Source organism: Tachypleus tridentatus, chromosome 13 (assembly GCF_004210375.1).
Source record: "Tachypleus tridentatus isolate NWPU-2018 chromosome 13, ASM421037v1, whole genome shotgun sequence".
Lineage (NCBI taxonomy): Eukaryota > Metazoa > Arthropoda > Merostomata > Xiphosura > Limulidae > Tachypleus > Tachypleus tridentatus.
In genome coordinates this window covers 167,945,536-167,961,812 of record NC_134837.1, presented here as the reverse complement: position 1 = coordinate 167,961,812, position 16,277 = coordinate 167,945,536, and the positions used below count along the sequence as shown (strand labels likewise).

The window sequence follows — 16,277 nt, the reverse complement described above, 5'->3', positions numbered from 1 at the left end:
TTCAGCCAAAGGGTTAACACTAGCTATTAGGAGGTAGGATGTCCTAACTTTTTCCTCAGTTAGAATATGCATTTTTGTAGAATTACATTTACAGAAGATCTTGAAAAATCTTGTCTTCAATTTTAATTGTTTAGTTATATTCTTATAATCTCTCAGTATTGTTAAAATTGAGATTAAATATCTATATATCCAAAAATGCTACAAAAATACACAGGCTTTCATAGGGTGTCCTAACTTTTTCATATGACTGTATGTAGGGGATGGACAAAAAGTGCCCCCCTTGAAAATGTTGTGAATTTCTTATATCTTTCATTAGATAACAGAAAAATATTGAAAACTAGTTTTCTCTGCAATAATGGGACGTAAAACTGAAACTGAAAATAACACAAAACAGTTTCACTAGTTAATATTTAGTTAGCATGTATATTTTCTTATAGCAAAACCACATCGGGCTATTTGCTGAGCCCACCGAGGGTTATCAAACCCCTCATTTTTGCGTCGTAAATCCGTAGACTTACCGCTGTACTAGCAGGGGGTATTTAGTCTACCCTTAGATTTCTGTACTGCTTCACATCAACGTGTTATGCTTTCAGTGAGTTTGTACAGATATTCCTGAGTGATTGGCTGCCATCCTTCTTTGAGTACTTCAAAAAGTTCATCTTCCGTGTTTGACTTGTGATCTTTTGTTAATCGATTTAACTCAGTTCATAAATTTTCAATCGAATTTATATCAGTTGATTGACCTGGCCATTCCATAACATCAATTCCTTTATTTCTAAGACATCCTTTAAAGACTCCACAGTTGCAGACAAACTTGTTTGAACATTTTGTAAGCTAATTGCAATAAGAATATTTTAAACTACAGCACGTGCACAACACTTTTTTATAAGAATATGTAATTAAAATTGTAAAACGCTCACATATTTGCAAAATCCAGTGTTAAAATTAGGATTTGAGATAATATTTGAATAGATCTCATCGAGTGCGTTCTAAAAACATTTGGTTTTACATATTTATTTTTTTGCTATCTAATGGAAGATATAATAAATTCACAACATTTTCAAGGGAGATCATTATTTTTGCCCACCCCTATATATATGATTAACTGTTTGTACGCCAATATGGATTCTGCTAGAGAGGTTGGCTGTACTACATTGAACCTAACTTAAAATTATCCATTCGGTTCAACGTGAAAGCCAGGATTCCAGATTATATTCGTAAAGTTGTTTCATATAGTTTGTTCAGCTTTACATGAGTATTTCCAACTCTTATACTTTATGAATTTAAATTTAGATTTGTATCACTTGAATCAAGCCAAGTTATTGTTATCTCACAATATCAAAAGGAATGTAAACATTCCATAGGTTCTTATTAGCAAATATTTCTTTTTTATTTTCAAGCCAACTCTCGACTGTTTTCTAGAAACGTTCTAATTACGGTTTTGCTATTTTTACTACCTGACTTCCTGAGAAGTAACTGACAATTTAAATTAAAAAAATGTAAAGAACAATATTAAACTGTAAAATGTTAATATAATTATAAAGAAAAATTGAAATATATGAACAACAATGTTAAACTGTAAATTGCTAATATAATTATAAAGAAAAAATTGAAACATATGAACAACGATGATAAACTGTAAATTGCTAATATAATTATTAAGTAAAAAATATGAACAACAATGTTAAACTGTAAATTGTTAATATAATTATTAAGTAAAAAATATGAACAACAATGTTAAACTGTAAAATATTAATAAAATTATAAAGGAAAAAGTAAACAAATATGAACAACAATGTTAAACTGTAAAATATTAATAAAATTATAAAGGAAAAAGTAAACAAATATGAACAACAATGTTAAACTGTAAAATGTTAATGTAATTTTTTAAGTTTACATAAAAACTTGAAAATAACTATTCACACAGTGCTGAAATAAACAGCTATTAGCCATATTTTTATTTGAAACATTTTATTAAGAAATACCTGTGGTCCTGTCAAAGTGTACGTTTTTCCTGCTCCTGTTTGTCCATAAGCCAGAACTGTACAAGCAAATCTGAAAATGTAACCAATATAATTACTACATACAATAAGACGTACATTAAACAAAAATGTAGGAAGAATTAAACGTAATACTCAGGAAGACTGTACAAAAAGGAAACATATTAATAACAAAACATATCGTCTCAATAACAAAGCTAAAATTAGAGTAAATTATTTTCTTTGCATAAACATAAAAAATTTGAAGGTCATTTAAAAGTTGTTAGTGTCTAAAAACAATTATTAAAATATAAATAGTTATGTAACTGTAAAATCAGACAAAAACATCAATACTTATCATTATTGATTGAAAATTCAAATTAAAAATATTTAAACTGTAATGATATACAAACAAGTAAATGACAATATATCTTAACACAGTTAAATAAAACGTCTTCGATCAGATTAATTTCACTACTTTGAAAACAAAGAGCACATAAAGATACATATTTTGTTTAACCTTACCCATCAAGAGCCATATCGACCAGCCTCTTAAGTCCTGAAAATTCAAATACATCTTCTTGACTAGCTTCTGGCTCAAATACAACATTAAAGGTGTACACACGAGACTGCCCATTAATCTGGTCATCAACCTATTAGAAGAGAGTCATAAACGAATTTCATGAAAAAATTACATAGAATAATCATGTTTTTTTGTTATAACTATTAAAAGTTCTTTGGCTTATAGAATAAAAAAAAAATATGCAACGCCAAAAAAAATAATAGTAAATTTTTTCTTGTCAGCGTTACTTATAATTTGTATTTGTTAATTACTAAACTTTATCCTAGAAGTCTATTTTTAACAATAGCCAATGACTGGTTCTTATAACCCAGAATATACAGTTAATACTTGTTATACTATAATAGAAGAAACACACACATATTCATTCAAATATTCATATTTATAATCCGGAACAACAACAACCATTCATACCTTTCTGAACAAACATATGTTCCTTCTTATCATCCACACAGACAAAGATTGCTTGTTACAACGTAACAAAGACAACCTCCATCTTCAGTAAGTTACAACTTTCCCTAGAACCTCAACATTATATATTTCTTTCACGTTTTTTTATTTACCAAAGCAGAACAGATAATTATCACTATAAAATATATCCATTTATCCATTCTATCTTGGAGTAAAGAAATACATTTTCAAAAGATAAGTATTCACCTTGAATATTCAACACAAATAAAAACTTCAACCGAAATTATTTTTATCTATTCATATAGGTAAACTCTTAGAGAGAATAAATTCGTCCGTGGTTCTCATGTTCTCTCTAGGGTAGTGAACTGTAAGACAACGCAGACAGTCCATTTAGGTTCTTTGTATTAAAAAAACATCGACAATATCATTTCAGACAGGCATTACCTTTACACATGCAAATAGTCGAGACACATAAAAAATGTATAAAGATTTACGAAGTGTTTTATTCTCACGTATCCAGATTTATTTTTTATAGTTATCAAACCAGGAAACACTATGGAAATTATATACAGTCTTAGATTAAACACATACGACATAATTGTTAGTTTACTGACTTGTAGCACTAGAATCTATCTTTCGATTTCCCACAGTTGACATTACAGACAGCCTAGTGTGACTAGGCTCCAAAATAGACAAACAAACAAGTTTCACAAGATATGCTGTTTGTCTTTCTTTATATTGACATCACTATTAAATACTCTTAAACGCATGCACAATTAATATAAAAATATAAATGTATACCTAATTAACTTTAAAAGTATTCTCTTGATGAACTAATTCATACTATTAAAATCATATAAAACAGCATTAAAATGATTAGTTCTAGAACATTATAAGACTAATATTCAACAGGAACCTGGTGATATGTCGATTACACCAAACACAGCACATAAGATAAAGACAAGTTTAGAGTTACCATGATCTGTCCTTCTCCTGGAAACTGAACAGCCTGGATGTCTTTTTTTCCAACTTCATGACTAGCTAGGGGACGAACTCTAAAGCAATTAGAAATTAATAATAATTATTATCAACTTACTATTATTACCATTATATTAATATTTTTAAAATAATTTAAGTGCTAAAGGGTAATTTTAAAAATAAGCCTTTGTGTGTATATTTAATAAATACCTGTGATATACGAGAAATAATTACCAATTACGTAAAAGAAAAATTTCTGAAAGATAATATACAAAAGTACATTAAAAAATCTCTTAAAACTGATGGAACACAACAAACAAATATAATGTTAAACCTTGTCATCTACTGGAAACAATAAATCAATTACCAGTAAACTCTACTTGAAATAGCAAACTGCAAATTCTGTACAATAATGAAAACAATAAACAAATAACTTTATAAGATACCAAAAATAAAATGAAAAGTGTATAGGATACTTGGAATAAGAAACATCAAAGTCTGTAAGATAGTTAAACAATAAAACAGCCTTTTAACATCACATCCTAAACTGCTCCCCAGTGGCTTAGCGGTATGTCTGCGGACTTACAACGCTAAAAACTGGATTTCGATACCGGTGGTGGGCAGATCACAGATAGCCCATTGTGTAGCTTTGTGCTTAATTCAAAACAACAACATCGTATACCACAAAATATTGGAAAAAAGAAATAACTGTATTAACAAAACATTCTGTAAGAATTGAAAAATATAATTTAAAAGATTATTATGCACTCACCAAAGATGAAGTTAATTAAAGATTCTTTTGGAAAGTTATATATTTTTTTCTTTATATAAACCGCTGAAGTGAAATGTTCTATTCAACGAACTTTCCGTTATATAGTATTTCAACTATTATAATTCATACAACAGAATTCGAAGAAAAATATTACATAGAGACCAGAATTTTAAATGAAATCATAGAATCAGAATAGTTTGAAAAGTTTCGCATCTGCGAACTCATTTGGCTTTTATAAAATAATATATATATAATTTTGTTTAAAATAATAACCCACATACATTAATATATCTTACAATTGTTCATGTAAACGTGAGAGACTGGTCTGAAAAAATTATATTTATATTATAGTTTTGTCGTGTAATCGGAAATATAGTAAGAGTTAAACGTATAATTTTTCTTTTCTTAATTATTCTCACCGTACGAATTGTAGTAACTAATTCAGTCATTTGCATATAATCTGTATGTCTATCCAGTATTGGTTTCTTAATGTATGCACATTCGTGCGTATAAGATTGAAGCTAGAACAATATCGATATTCGTCACTCTTTAAGCCATATACACGTTGAGCTGTTAAGGTTCGTGTCACGTTTCAACTATTCCTGGTATAAGTCATGCATAATACTCGCTAGGAAAACGTACACGCAACTGTATGTGCATTTCCTAAATTCACGATAACGTTTTTGTTTTTACTTCTATATTAAAAGGTCAGTGTTTCCTTAAACCCGTAAAAGTGACTTTTACTACCGAATAGCGTAAGATCATTTTTATATTATATTTATAATTATGATTGAAAAATCCATAAATAAGCTATCTAATCTTCAGTGAATGTATTTATAAATGTGATATTTTTATTTAAAATACTTGATAAAGGTGACCATTGTATATTGTACATTATACGTTTACTTTAAAGGTGAATTTTCAACAAATTTAATAATTGCCTTAGAAACTGTACTTTGGTTCGGTATAATTCCTGTGTGGTTGCCATATTTTTCAACACTTTTGTTTTTGAGTAAAAAATGAAACAAAATATGCGGGTCCTTGAACTTGAGTTCCTATCGGTCGTTCGGCTGTTTCTGTGACGTTTTACAACTATGACGCAATAGTTGCCAAACACGCTTCGTTGCACGCCGACCATTTTGTTTTTTCAGTGCTGGTGTTTTATGTAAATCTATCGGTGCTTTTTTCGCATTACATACTTTGTGAGACTATTTTTTGTCTTGATATTGCTACTTTATGTTTGTTTTATATAACATGATTTACTGCGTTGCTTATGGTTGTAAAAACGGTTCGTCATCGAGCTAAAGCTTCTTTTCGTTTCCGTGCAAGAAGAAGGAACCAGCAAGGTGGCTACAGTGGGTGCGGATGGTCAATAGGAAGAACTGGACACCTTCACACGCTCATGTTTTGTGTCGGATCCCACTGTTTTGGATTCCGTGGGTTTCAAACCAGGCAGGTTGAAACCGAAAAAACCATCGGCAGTAGACCATCTTTCCTCGTGTAGAGCTGAGAACTGATCTCAGCCTGCATTGTACAGGTTCCACCCCTCTGAAGCCATCCCTTACCATCACGAAAAGAACAAACTTAAAGGTATGTGTGCAGTATAAAGCGATAAACAATAATTAGTATAATATAGTAATTTAAAAAGTACAAGTTTTTGAAGAATGTAAGTAGACATACACATTTCACATTCACGAGCGTGTTTTGCATTTGTGGCACCTGAAAGTCAGTGAAACCTTGATTTTCTAGTCTAAACAGTGGACAAATCTATCCCAAATAGAGTATATTCCAAGTTTAAAAGCTGGTAGATCATTCTGTAGATGATTTTGTATCATTTTTAAATATGGAAAAGTTTGAAGAATTCCATTTTTCAAATTTAACATTTCAAGATAACTTGAAATAAGACTATGTCTTGAACATGCTGAAGTAATCAAGTACATGATACGTATTTTAAAAAATTGTAGACTTGTAAAAAATCATTTATAAACTCCATAACATATTTCCGTAACTCATCATAATAAAATTAATCTTAACACAGTACTTTGACATTGTCATATAAAATGTAAATCTCATAAACTTCCTAAAGCATATTGTTTTAATATATAATGTTATATCTTCAGCTTTTATAGGAAAGTGCTGCTGATAACACAGTGCCTACTTCTGTAGAGAAAATTGTGATTCAGCCCACCGCTGATGATGACTGCCAAGACTCTAGAGCTGACTCATTTCAGAATATGTCTGTTCAGACTCTTGTAAGTAGATCATGATTGTTAGATTAAACATTCATAAGTTGAACTCATTGATGTATAATTTTATTTACATTAATTTGAATCTAAACGTGAAAGAATGTTATTATTTCAATACCTAAATAAAAACCCATTGTTTTAGCCTACCCCAAGTATTCCAAGAGGGACACAGACTGGCTGGTATTCTGTTTCCAGAGGTGTACAGGTATTCCCATTTGGCTTGAAGACTGTAGCTACCCAGACAACAAATCTTCCAACAATAGATTTTGCTTGTGGTACTGGTAAGTTAGTTTGAATATGAATATGACATTTTAGTTCATGATTTAACAACATTCAATAGTCAGATTAGTCTTGTTAATATTATTTTGATTATTTACTAGAAACTATTGCTGGTAAACAGTACATTGTTCATATACATGTAATTCTTTCACTGATTTTTGCAGAATCATCACCTGGCGCTAAGAAGTCCTCTGTATCACAAATGATAGGTGCTGATGATACTGATGATGTTCATATGAGTGATGATGAAGGTGCTGATTCTGACTAGAACTTGTCAGATCTGTGTCAAAAGTAACTGTTCTAGGTTCGTTCAGAGTAGGTTCGAATTGATATGGCGCTACTCGACACTGTTCAGAACACAAAGTTAAAACAGACTCCACCTCTGTTTCTCCGTATGCACTGGCCATGTTTATTTACATTCAACGCCCTGGCGTTGGCGGTTTGTTTGGCAACTATTACGTCACAGTACTTTTCCTAGCGGTAAACGTAACAACTAAAACGTTCGGACTGCCGCTCGGAAAGGGCTCTTTCTGCACCAAGTTCTATGTTTCATTTATTAGCACATATTTTTTTATAAAAAATGTTAACCTGCAAAATTAATCAGTATGAGAAGTTCGTTTGACTGCAAAGTTTTCTTTTTTTCTGTAAAATTCACCTTTAACGGCTAGAACATATAAACTGAGTTAATATGTTATCCTAGCAAAACTGGTTTGCCCAAAAAATGTTATATCCTAAAAACTCATTATTAGTTCTGAAAATGCAAGTAATAAATGAAACTTTGAAAGAAAATCGTTGTTGTGTTCGTTAGTTAAGGCACAAGGAAATAATATGTTATATATACAGGCTTTATAATTTACACACAATATGTCATACTGTAAACGTTGTAATGTTTATTATTTAATTTACATTATAATTTTTGCAGAACTAACGATTGAAATTAATACTCTAGTCCGTGACTCGTAATGACTAGAAACTCACTTGAAGTAAAAATGTATCTCAAGACGGCTAGTATGGGTATTAAAACTTTTATTAAAATAAAGCAGAGAACAACTTTTCGACTTTCTTAGGTTATCTTCATGTTGTTCTCTACTGCATCTTAATAAACGTTTTAATACCCATACCAGCAGTCTTGAGATACACAATACCCTAGTCCGTGGATTGTGATAATGCTGACGAGCCAAGATGTCTGTTTTGTTTAACCATGGTCAAAAATGTTTGTTTGTTTGTTTTGGAATTTCGCACAAAGCTACTCGAGGGCTATCTGTGCTAGCCGTCCCTAATTTAGCAGTGTAAGACTAGAGGGAAGGCAGCTAGTCATCACCACCCACCATCAACTCTTGGGCTACTCTTTTACCAACGAATAGTGGGATTGACCGTAACATTATACACCCCCACGGCTGGGAGGGCGAGCATGTTTAGCGCGACGCGGGCGCAAACCCGCGACCCTCGGATTACGAGTCGCACGCCTTACGCGCTTGGCCATGCCAGGCCTGGTCAAAAATATTACACAGAATTTAGTTTTCTTGGCGCGACCTTCTCTCCGCAGTGTATGTTAATATGGTATATTGAGCCTCACGAAATGCACGTGCCCAAAATATCGCATGGAATAAAACAGAATTGTTTTCATTTAAACGTGTATTACTTGTTATCTGAATTGTTTCTGCCCACGTCTTACGGAATAATTGCTTCTCGAGCATTTATTACACATTAGTTAATGTACTGGTTATTCCGTTATTCATACACGTGTTAAATAACAATGAAAATGTAGCTCTACCATTGGTTACAAAAATGTAATATATACATTTATAATATATATATATTATAAATCAAATACATCGCTGTTGTCGAGCTTACTTGTTTATTTATTCAATTATAAGTATAATTTCGAGTTTTCCTCTCTATTCGTGTATTTTGGTTGTTAGTAAAGATTTATGCTCACAGCTGTTTTCAAGAAAAAAGGCCCCAGTTTATAAAAGGGAGGATATTCCATAATTATTAAACTTGCAACAACAATACAAACATTAGCTATAACCTATACATATCTTAAAGCACTTTTAATGTCAATCACTGCTATTATGCTGAACATAAGAATAGTGACGAACGGCTAAAGTAAGTATCTTTAACAAGTTGAATATGTCTCTCAGAACTCTTATGTCTTCCATACTAAACATGTCTGTTAAATATTCTGTGTCTTCCATACTAAACATCAGCAATATTAATGTTAATTTATTTCTATTTCACTTCTGATCAATAGCAATGTAATCTCTCTTCGTTAATATCTTGAGCATATATCAGTTTGCAAAGCCATTATTTGAACATATATTAAAAGAAAGAAAGGGAACTATCCTGAATTCCACGAAGATTCGTCTAGCTTTGCAAGGCATGTTTAAATAAAACGTGATTACCTCTGACATCAGTGTCAACTTTCTAATAATTAATGGCGAGAAATAATTAATGGCGAGAAAAAATTAATGGCTGATGAACTTTGACGACTGTGAAACTGAAGTTAATCTTATATTTAAAAAAAATACGTTCCTATATAAACTGTAAGCCTTTTTCAACTTTTTGAATAACAATCGTTTGATTGAATGCGTGACTAGATCTGCATTCATGCCCGATAAGGACTCTACAATGTGTCGGTCCCGGTGAATATATATTTACAGGTTGTTGATTTTAGATGTCTTAAGATAAACTGAAAGTTGAATTTTAATTTTATATCAATTAATACCAAATGCTAAATGTGAGTTTATGAACATAAGGTAATTTGAGTTTTAAAATTATTATAAATTGTATTTAACTTCATTTAAAACGTTTATCATTTTTGTGTATGCATTATTATTGTTTCTACTAATTAGTTATATTAATTTGTTTTAGTTTGTTTGAAATTAAGCACAAAGCTACACAATGAGCTGTTCTCTCCACACTACATTTATCGAAACACGATTTTTTTAGCGTTACGTCCACAGACACTCAGCGGTGTCACTGGAATAGTTGATTCATTAGCAGAGTGAATTAGTGCCACATAAGTATTAATTCTTTTGATCTTAATTGGCAAGATTAAATTTAACTTGTGAGTCGAAAGTAATATCTACAAAAATATAAAGAAAATGCAGATATTTTCATTAGAGTGTGATTTCAATATACCTGCCTCTTTTCTAACTTACTGAATTGAACCGATAGCATTCTATCCTTCTTCTAACACAATAAAATACCAAAGCAAATGCCAATATTTTAGCATGTTGATAAATCAAATTCGTATAAATTTTATGCCATGTCTGAGTTCAACTGGTCTCCTTTCAATTTCGTTGTTTATTATGTAACACAACATCCTGTCATATATGTATTTTGAACACTTGTATTCTATTACGTCGTTAACTTGCTACACCGTATTTTATATCATATTAAGAAAGTTTTGAATCATCATTACAGACATATCTCATGGTTTCGTTTTCGGTTATATTGTTTTTCATCCTAAATATCATATACTATTAATATACTTCCCACCGGCTTCACATTTTTATTATATTTACAATATATTCTTTAAATGAGTACTAAGGATTTTTCGTGTGAACTTTAACATCCATTATGGAGTTTAGTCCTTTTAGTATCTAATCTGTTTAGTTAAAAACAAGCGACAAATATTACCTACAGAAACAATTTTAGGTTATTTTTAATTCTTTTCGTTTATAACAATTAAATAAAGATCGCTTACAAATACTGTTTTTAACCTCTGCTAGATATCATATTCCGTCTCTCATCTAATGTTTCAAGTTAAACAAAATTTGCAACTACAGAACATTTCTTTAACAAGTTACAGTTATTATAGTATGTAAAATTTATTTTTAGAACAGGCACAACGTTTCGATCACTTGTGCAATCGTTATCAAGTACACAACATTTTCGTCATAAGGAAGAAAATTGAAATGAAACTATGAAACATTTGGTTTGTTATATATATATATCCACGTTTAACATTTTCAGTTATCCATAAGAACATCGTAACGTACAATGAGATTTCTATTTAGTGGTAGTTTGATACTTTTCAAGAGTATTTAACATAACTGACGCTAATGGACATTTACCACACTGTTTTGCAACTGAAGAAGCAATATTAGCAATAAAAAATTGATTTTTGAAACATTTAATTTCACCTAAGTCCAAAGTTTAATAGTCGTTTTTATCAGAACTTTAGAATTACATAACAATACAGGAGTTCTCACCTTAACAAATATTACAAATGCTATTTTATATATCAGTTCGTTCAATTTCAGACCAGATGTTTTACATCAGATTATAAATAATTTCACTTTTTGTGATATTAAATATTGAGTTGTTACATATTAAAACAGTGTGGTTGGAACTACAATTTTTATGTATTTTTATATCGATACAATTTGTAATTTCTCACTCTTTACACGTCATTTTCTACTACCTAATACCCTTGCCCTTTACAGTTAGCATACCTTATTTTGTGTTATTTCTGAATTTTTTAAAGTTTCATAAAAATGTGTAATGCGTTTCCCAGTTTCTGTAACTAAATAGTATTATATTTCCAAATCTTAACAATATTAATACATGATAATAAAAAGCGTTTTTTTTCCTTTTTGTCTCACTATATATTAGGGCATTTTGAGATTAATCCGTAAACTAAAATACATTTTACAATCAATCTATAAACTAAGATGTATTTTGCAATTAATTAAATTTATTTTTAATTACAAAAAATTAGATAATTTTGAAGCTTTTGTATGAGTGTTTAAAATAACTGTTGATTGATTTTGGTAGTTTTACGTGTAGAACTTCGCCCGGCATGGCCAAGCGTGTTAAGGCGTGCGACTCGTAATCCCAGGGTCGCAGGTTCAAATCCCTATCACACCAAACATGCTTGCCCTTTCGGCCGTGGGGGCGTTATAATGTTACGGTCAATCCCACTATTCGTTAGTAAAAGAGTAGCCCAAGAGTTGACGGTGGGTGGTGATGACTAGCTGCCTTCCCTCTAGTCTTACACTGCTAAATTAGGGACGGCTAGCACAGACAGCCCTCGAGTAGTTTTGTGCGAAATTCGAAAAAAACAAACTTGTAGAACTACCAAACTATTGTTTAAGAATCATGTAGCTTTTATGTGAGTTTTTAACCTGTTTTTAAACCCAAAATAAACCAATATAAAGGAACGCCTTTATACCTATATTAATATAATAAAATAAAAAAATTATATATTCAAACATCTAACACCGCCCTCTACATTCCGACACTCAGTTACACAACCCCTTCCAAACATGTGGTCAGCTTCCTGTCAGTTACCTCTTTATTTGTGAACCTGACGATGACCGAAGAAGGTCGAAACGTTGTTCGCTCTTCTATGTAAAATATTTTCTCAACCCAAACGAGCCGTTTTTGCATATATATTTCTCTACAAGTGAGTTTTCTCGACATCACTGATTATCTTTGTATCTATTTTTCTTTTTGTACAATAAACCTTGTAGCTTCTTGCAGTCGATTATTGAAGTACTATACATGTACCTTCAATAGTTATTGAAATGTCATGTATGATCTTGAGTATTTTTTGTCTTTTTTTCGGCTCTTTCTTGTTTCTGATATGAAGATTATATATTGTTATTATGTTTAATGGAGACCCTCCTTTTATCTCGCGCACAGCTACACACACTCGTTCTATATTACTGAAGTGTAACTTGCTATTCTTCAAATCTAATTTTATATATTCAGTGTAAGTAATAAAACAAAGAACTGATTTGTTGTAGTAAGAGATTACACACCTGACTACTACATTAATATTATCCAAATCACTACCTCCTTGACCTTCGTCTGAGCTGAGTGACATCAGAGACTCCTGAGAACTTGCTGTACTTGGCCTGTACAAATATATATTAAAATACAGATATATTAGTTATGCAATCAACTATAATAGTACAGAAAATATCAATAAATTATAAAAGGTAGTAAATTTTATAATAATATTATGGTAGAAAAATCAAAGGCAGAATTAACTGTTGCTGAACAACGAAGATAATTTGTACATTTAATTAATGTCTGACAATTACCTGGTAATTTTTCATGCTAACTAGCTCTAAAAGTTTGATCAGAAAGATGAAATTATTAAGACAAATTAATCTTTTAATTAACCTGTATTGTCGTAACGCGTAACAACATTATTCTAAAAGACAAGAATACCGTAGTAATATTTCTAGTTACCTTGTAATAACATAATGTGTAACAACCTGATACTAATCGACACTTTTACAACAATACAGTAATATTTCTGGTCAACTTGTAATGAAATAATACGTGACAACATGACGTTAAAAGACAAACCTTAAACAGTAGTCACATTTCTAATTAACATGTAGTAATATAACGTGTAACAATATGCTAAAAAGCAACCAACAACATAGCAATATGTCTAGTACCTTCGTAATATCATAACGTATAACAACTTGTTAAAACTTACAATTACAATGATACAGTAATGTTTCCAGTTAACATGTAAAACAATTATGCTAAACGACAAAATTGCCATGATATAGTAGCATTTCTAGTTAACTGTTTTGTGAATTGGTCACCTGTAACACCTGTATGATAAAAGACAAATATTCAATAATATAATACTTTGTAGTTCACTTGTAAGCCTGGGGAAATTTAATAATAAAGACGAGTATGTGTGTGTTTTTTTCTTTTAGCAAACCCACATCGGTCGGACTATCTGCTGAGTCCACCGAAGGGAATTACATCCCTAATTTTAGATTTATAAATCTGTAGATTTACCGCTGTACCAACGGGGGACTCGTAAAGACAAACCGCACCAAATAGTCATTAAATTATCCTAATTTTATAGTCTACAAGCAAAAGTATTCTTCCAGATTGACGGGAAAAGTTGAAGCTAATTATCAGTTTAAATTACTTTATGGACTTTAAATAAGTCAATTGTGTTATACTCTTGGTTTTACTTTCACTCAGAGGCAAAGCTCTGTATTACTTCTACTGCTCAGCGTAAAAAAGTAATTATTTCAGTACTGCTAAGAGCCGCTGAACAACAGCGTATGGTAAATCTACGTTTTTATTCTTTATTTAGGTTACGTCACATTTTGAAACATCAAAGATTGTTTAGTTAATTTCTAACAGTATAATGTAGAATATCCCATTTGAGAAATAAAATTTGGCATCAACATTATTCACGTCTGTTCCACTGTTATTTCAAGAGTCATTGTTGAGCTTTGCCAGCGTGCACAGGTTTTCATATGCAGCATAGATGCGACCGCCATAACCGGAAGACACACGAAAACTCAAACAGTTTGTTTTTGAATTTCGCGCAAAGCTACACGAGGGCTATCCGCACTAGCCGTTCATAATTTTGCCGTGTAAGACTAGAGGGAAGGCAGCTAGTCATCACCACCCACCAACTCTTGGACTACTCTTTGTACTAACGAATAGTGGGGTTGACTGTCACATTATAACGCCCCCCACGGGTGACCATGTTTGGTGTGACAGGGATTCGAATCCGCGAACTTCGAATCGAGTCGAGTGCCTTAACCACCTGGCCACGCTGGGCCTATTCTTTTATGTTTGATTTGACATCTACAATTAATAGTGATAAATCTTATCATTATCTGTTGTTATTAACTGTCTTATTTTCATAATTTATCAAAGTCTGTAACATTTATTTTTAATGATGTTAAAGTTGAATATTTAAAGTTGAACGACGGAAAAGATGAGACATTCAAATGTAGCGAAGTGAAACTTTAAGAATTTTAATAATTAACATATGGAAATTATACGGACAACAAGAAACGTGACAAACAGCACTCACTTCAACAACCATATTGAGAGTTTTGTCTTGTCCTTCTTTCTCTCTCTTTATTTTCAGGTTACCGACCCGAACAATGTCACATAAGAATGTAGAATTGTTATACATACGATGTTTAAATTGTAATAGTTTGTCAGTCTTATGTCTTTTATTAAACAATGTCTATTGTTACTTTATTTGCATTACGATAACTGAATATTATCTGTATAATTGTCATTAACAAGCAATAAACTCTGGCTCTGATCTTGTGTGGTGGGCGTTCTTTATCTGGTGTCTCTGCTCGTGACACGCTGATCTCGTATATCAGACTCGAAGCTTCACTATCGTCTCACTACAACTACAAGAAAGTAAATGCATTTCATATCTTCCATGGAAGTCACATACCGTTCCCCTAACTTTAACTACCACGTCTCTAAAATTACCAACAAGTCAAGAAAGGGACGAAGAAAAATAACTTTAATTCCTAATCACCTCTGTGTTTTTAAACCTAATTACTTACCACGATTGAATTAAATTTAGTATCTCTCTCAGTTGACTCAGTTGGTCACTTTTTCTTATTCCGCGCACACTTAAAACAAAGTCTAATCTTCGTCGTATCATACTCAAGAAATAACAAAATTCTGCAAAACTTCGTTTGAAAATCCTTTGAAATCTAGTTTTGTAAATATGAATTATTTTATAATTTTTAGAAAGTCATTTAAACTGTTGGCTGCCTCTTGTTCAAGTAAAATCCGAAAGAGCAAAAATTACCCAAACATTTTTTGCTACATCTGTAGAAAATATATTACAGATTCGCGAATCAAAACATCACATACAAGGTAAAGCTAGTTAATACCAAAATATTTAGTATAAAATAGGTAAACAAGAAAAATATTGAACTTCACACGTGCATTGTACATTTTGAATATCTGGCTTGACAAAAAGGCTGAATAAAAATATAGCATGTACGCCGTTTGCACTTGTCATGATATGGCTTGACCTCAAAGATCGTGAAAAGAACTGTTATTAATAATGTTTCTGGATATGCAGAAAAAACTACGCAGTTTAGTAAATAAGCAGATACCGCATCTACAATACAACCAATACCTCACAGGGATAACCTTTTAGTGCCACACTTATCAGCAAATTGGGAAATAAAACAGTTATCCTACGAAAAGGACAATGAATCATCTTCATCTGTTTCATATAGTATTTCTGTTTCTGTGATATCTCA

At 31.5% G+C, this 16,277-nt stretch overlaps 1 protein-coding gene across 2 annotated transcripts in view; it reads right to left on the bottom strand.

Annotated features, from left to right (window-relative positions):
- Window positions 1-16,277, bottom strand: part of LOC143237602 (kinesin-like protein KIF12) — a 41,580-nt gene that overhangs the window by 21,379 nt on the left and 3,924 nt on the right. For both annotated transcript variants that reach the window (XR_013020157.1, XM_076477041.1), the window contains exons 2-5: window positions 13,020-13,115; window positions 3,947-4,025; window positions 2,505-2,632; window positions 1,986-2,055 (exon numbers count right to left, since the gene is read on the bottom strand). Coding sequence is in view for 1 of the 2 variants with exons in the window: in XM_076477041.1 (XP_076333156.1) it covers window positions 1,986-2,055; window positions 2,505-2,632; window positions 3,947-4,025; window positions 13,020-13,115 (373 nt within the window). In the remaining variant the exon portion in view is untranslated. The remainder of the gene's footprint in view (window positions 1-1,985; window positions 2,056-2,504; window positions 2,633-3,946; window positions 4,026-13,019; window positions 13,116-16,277) is intronic.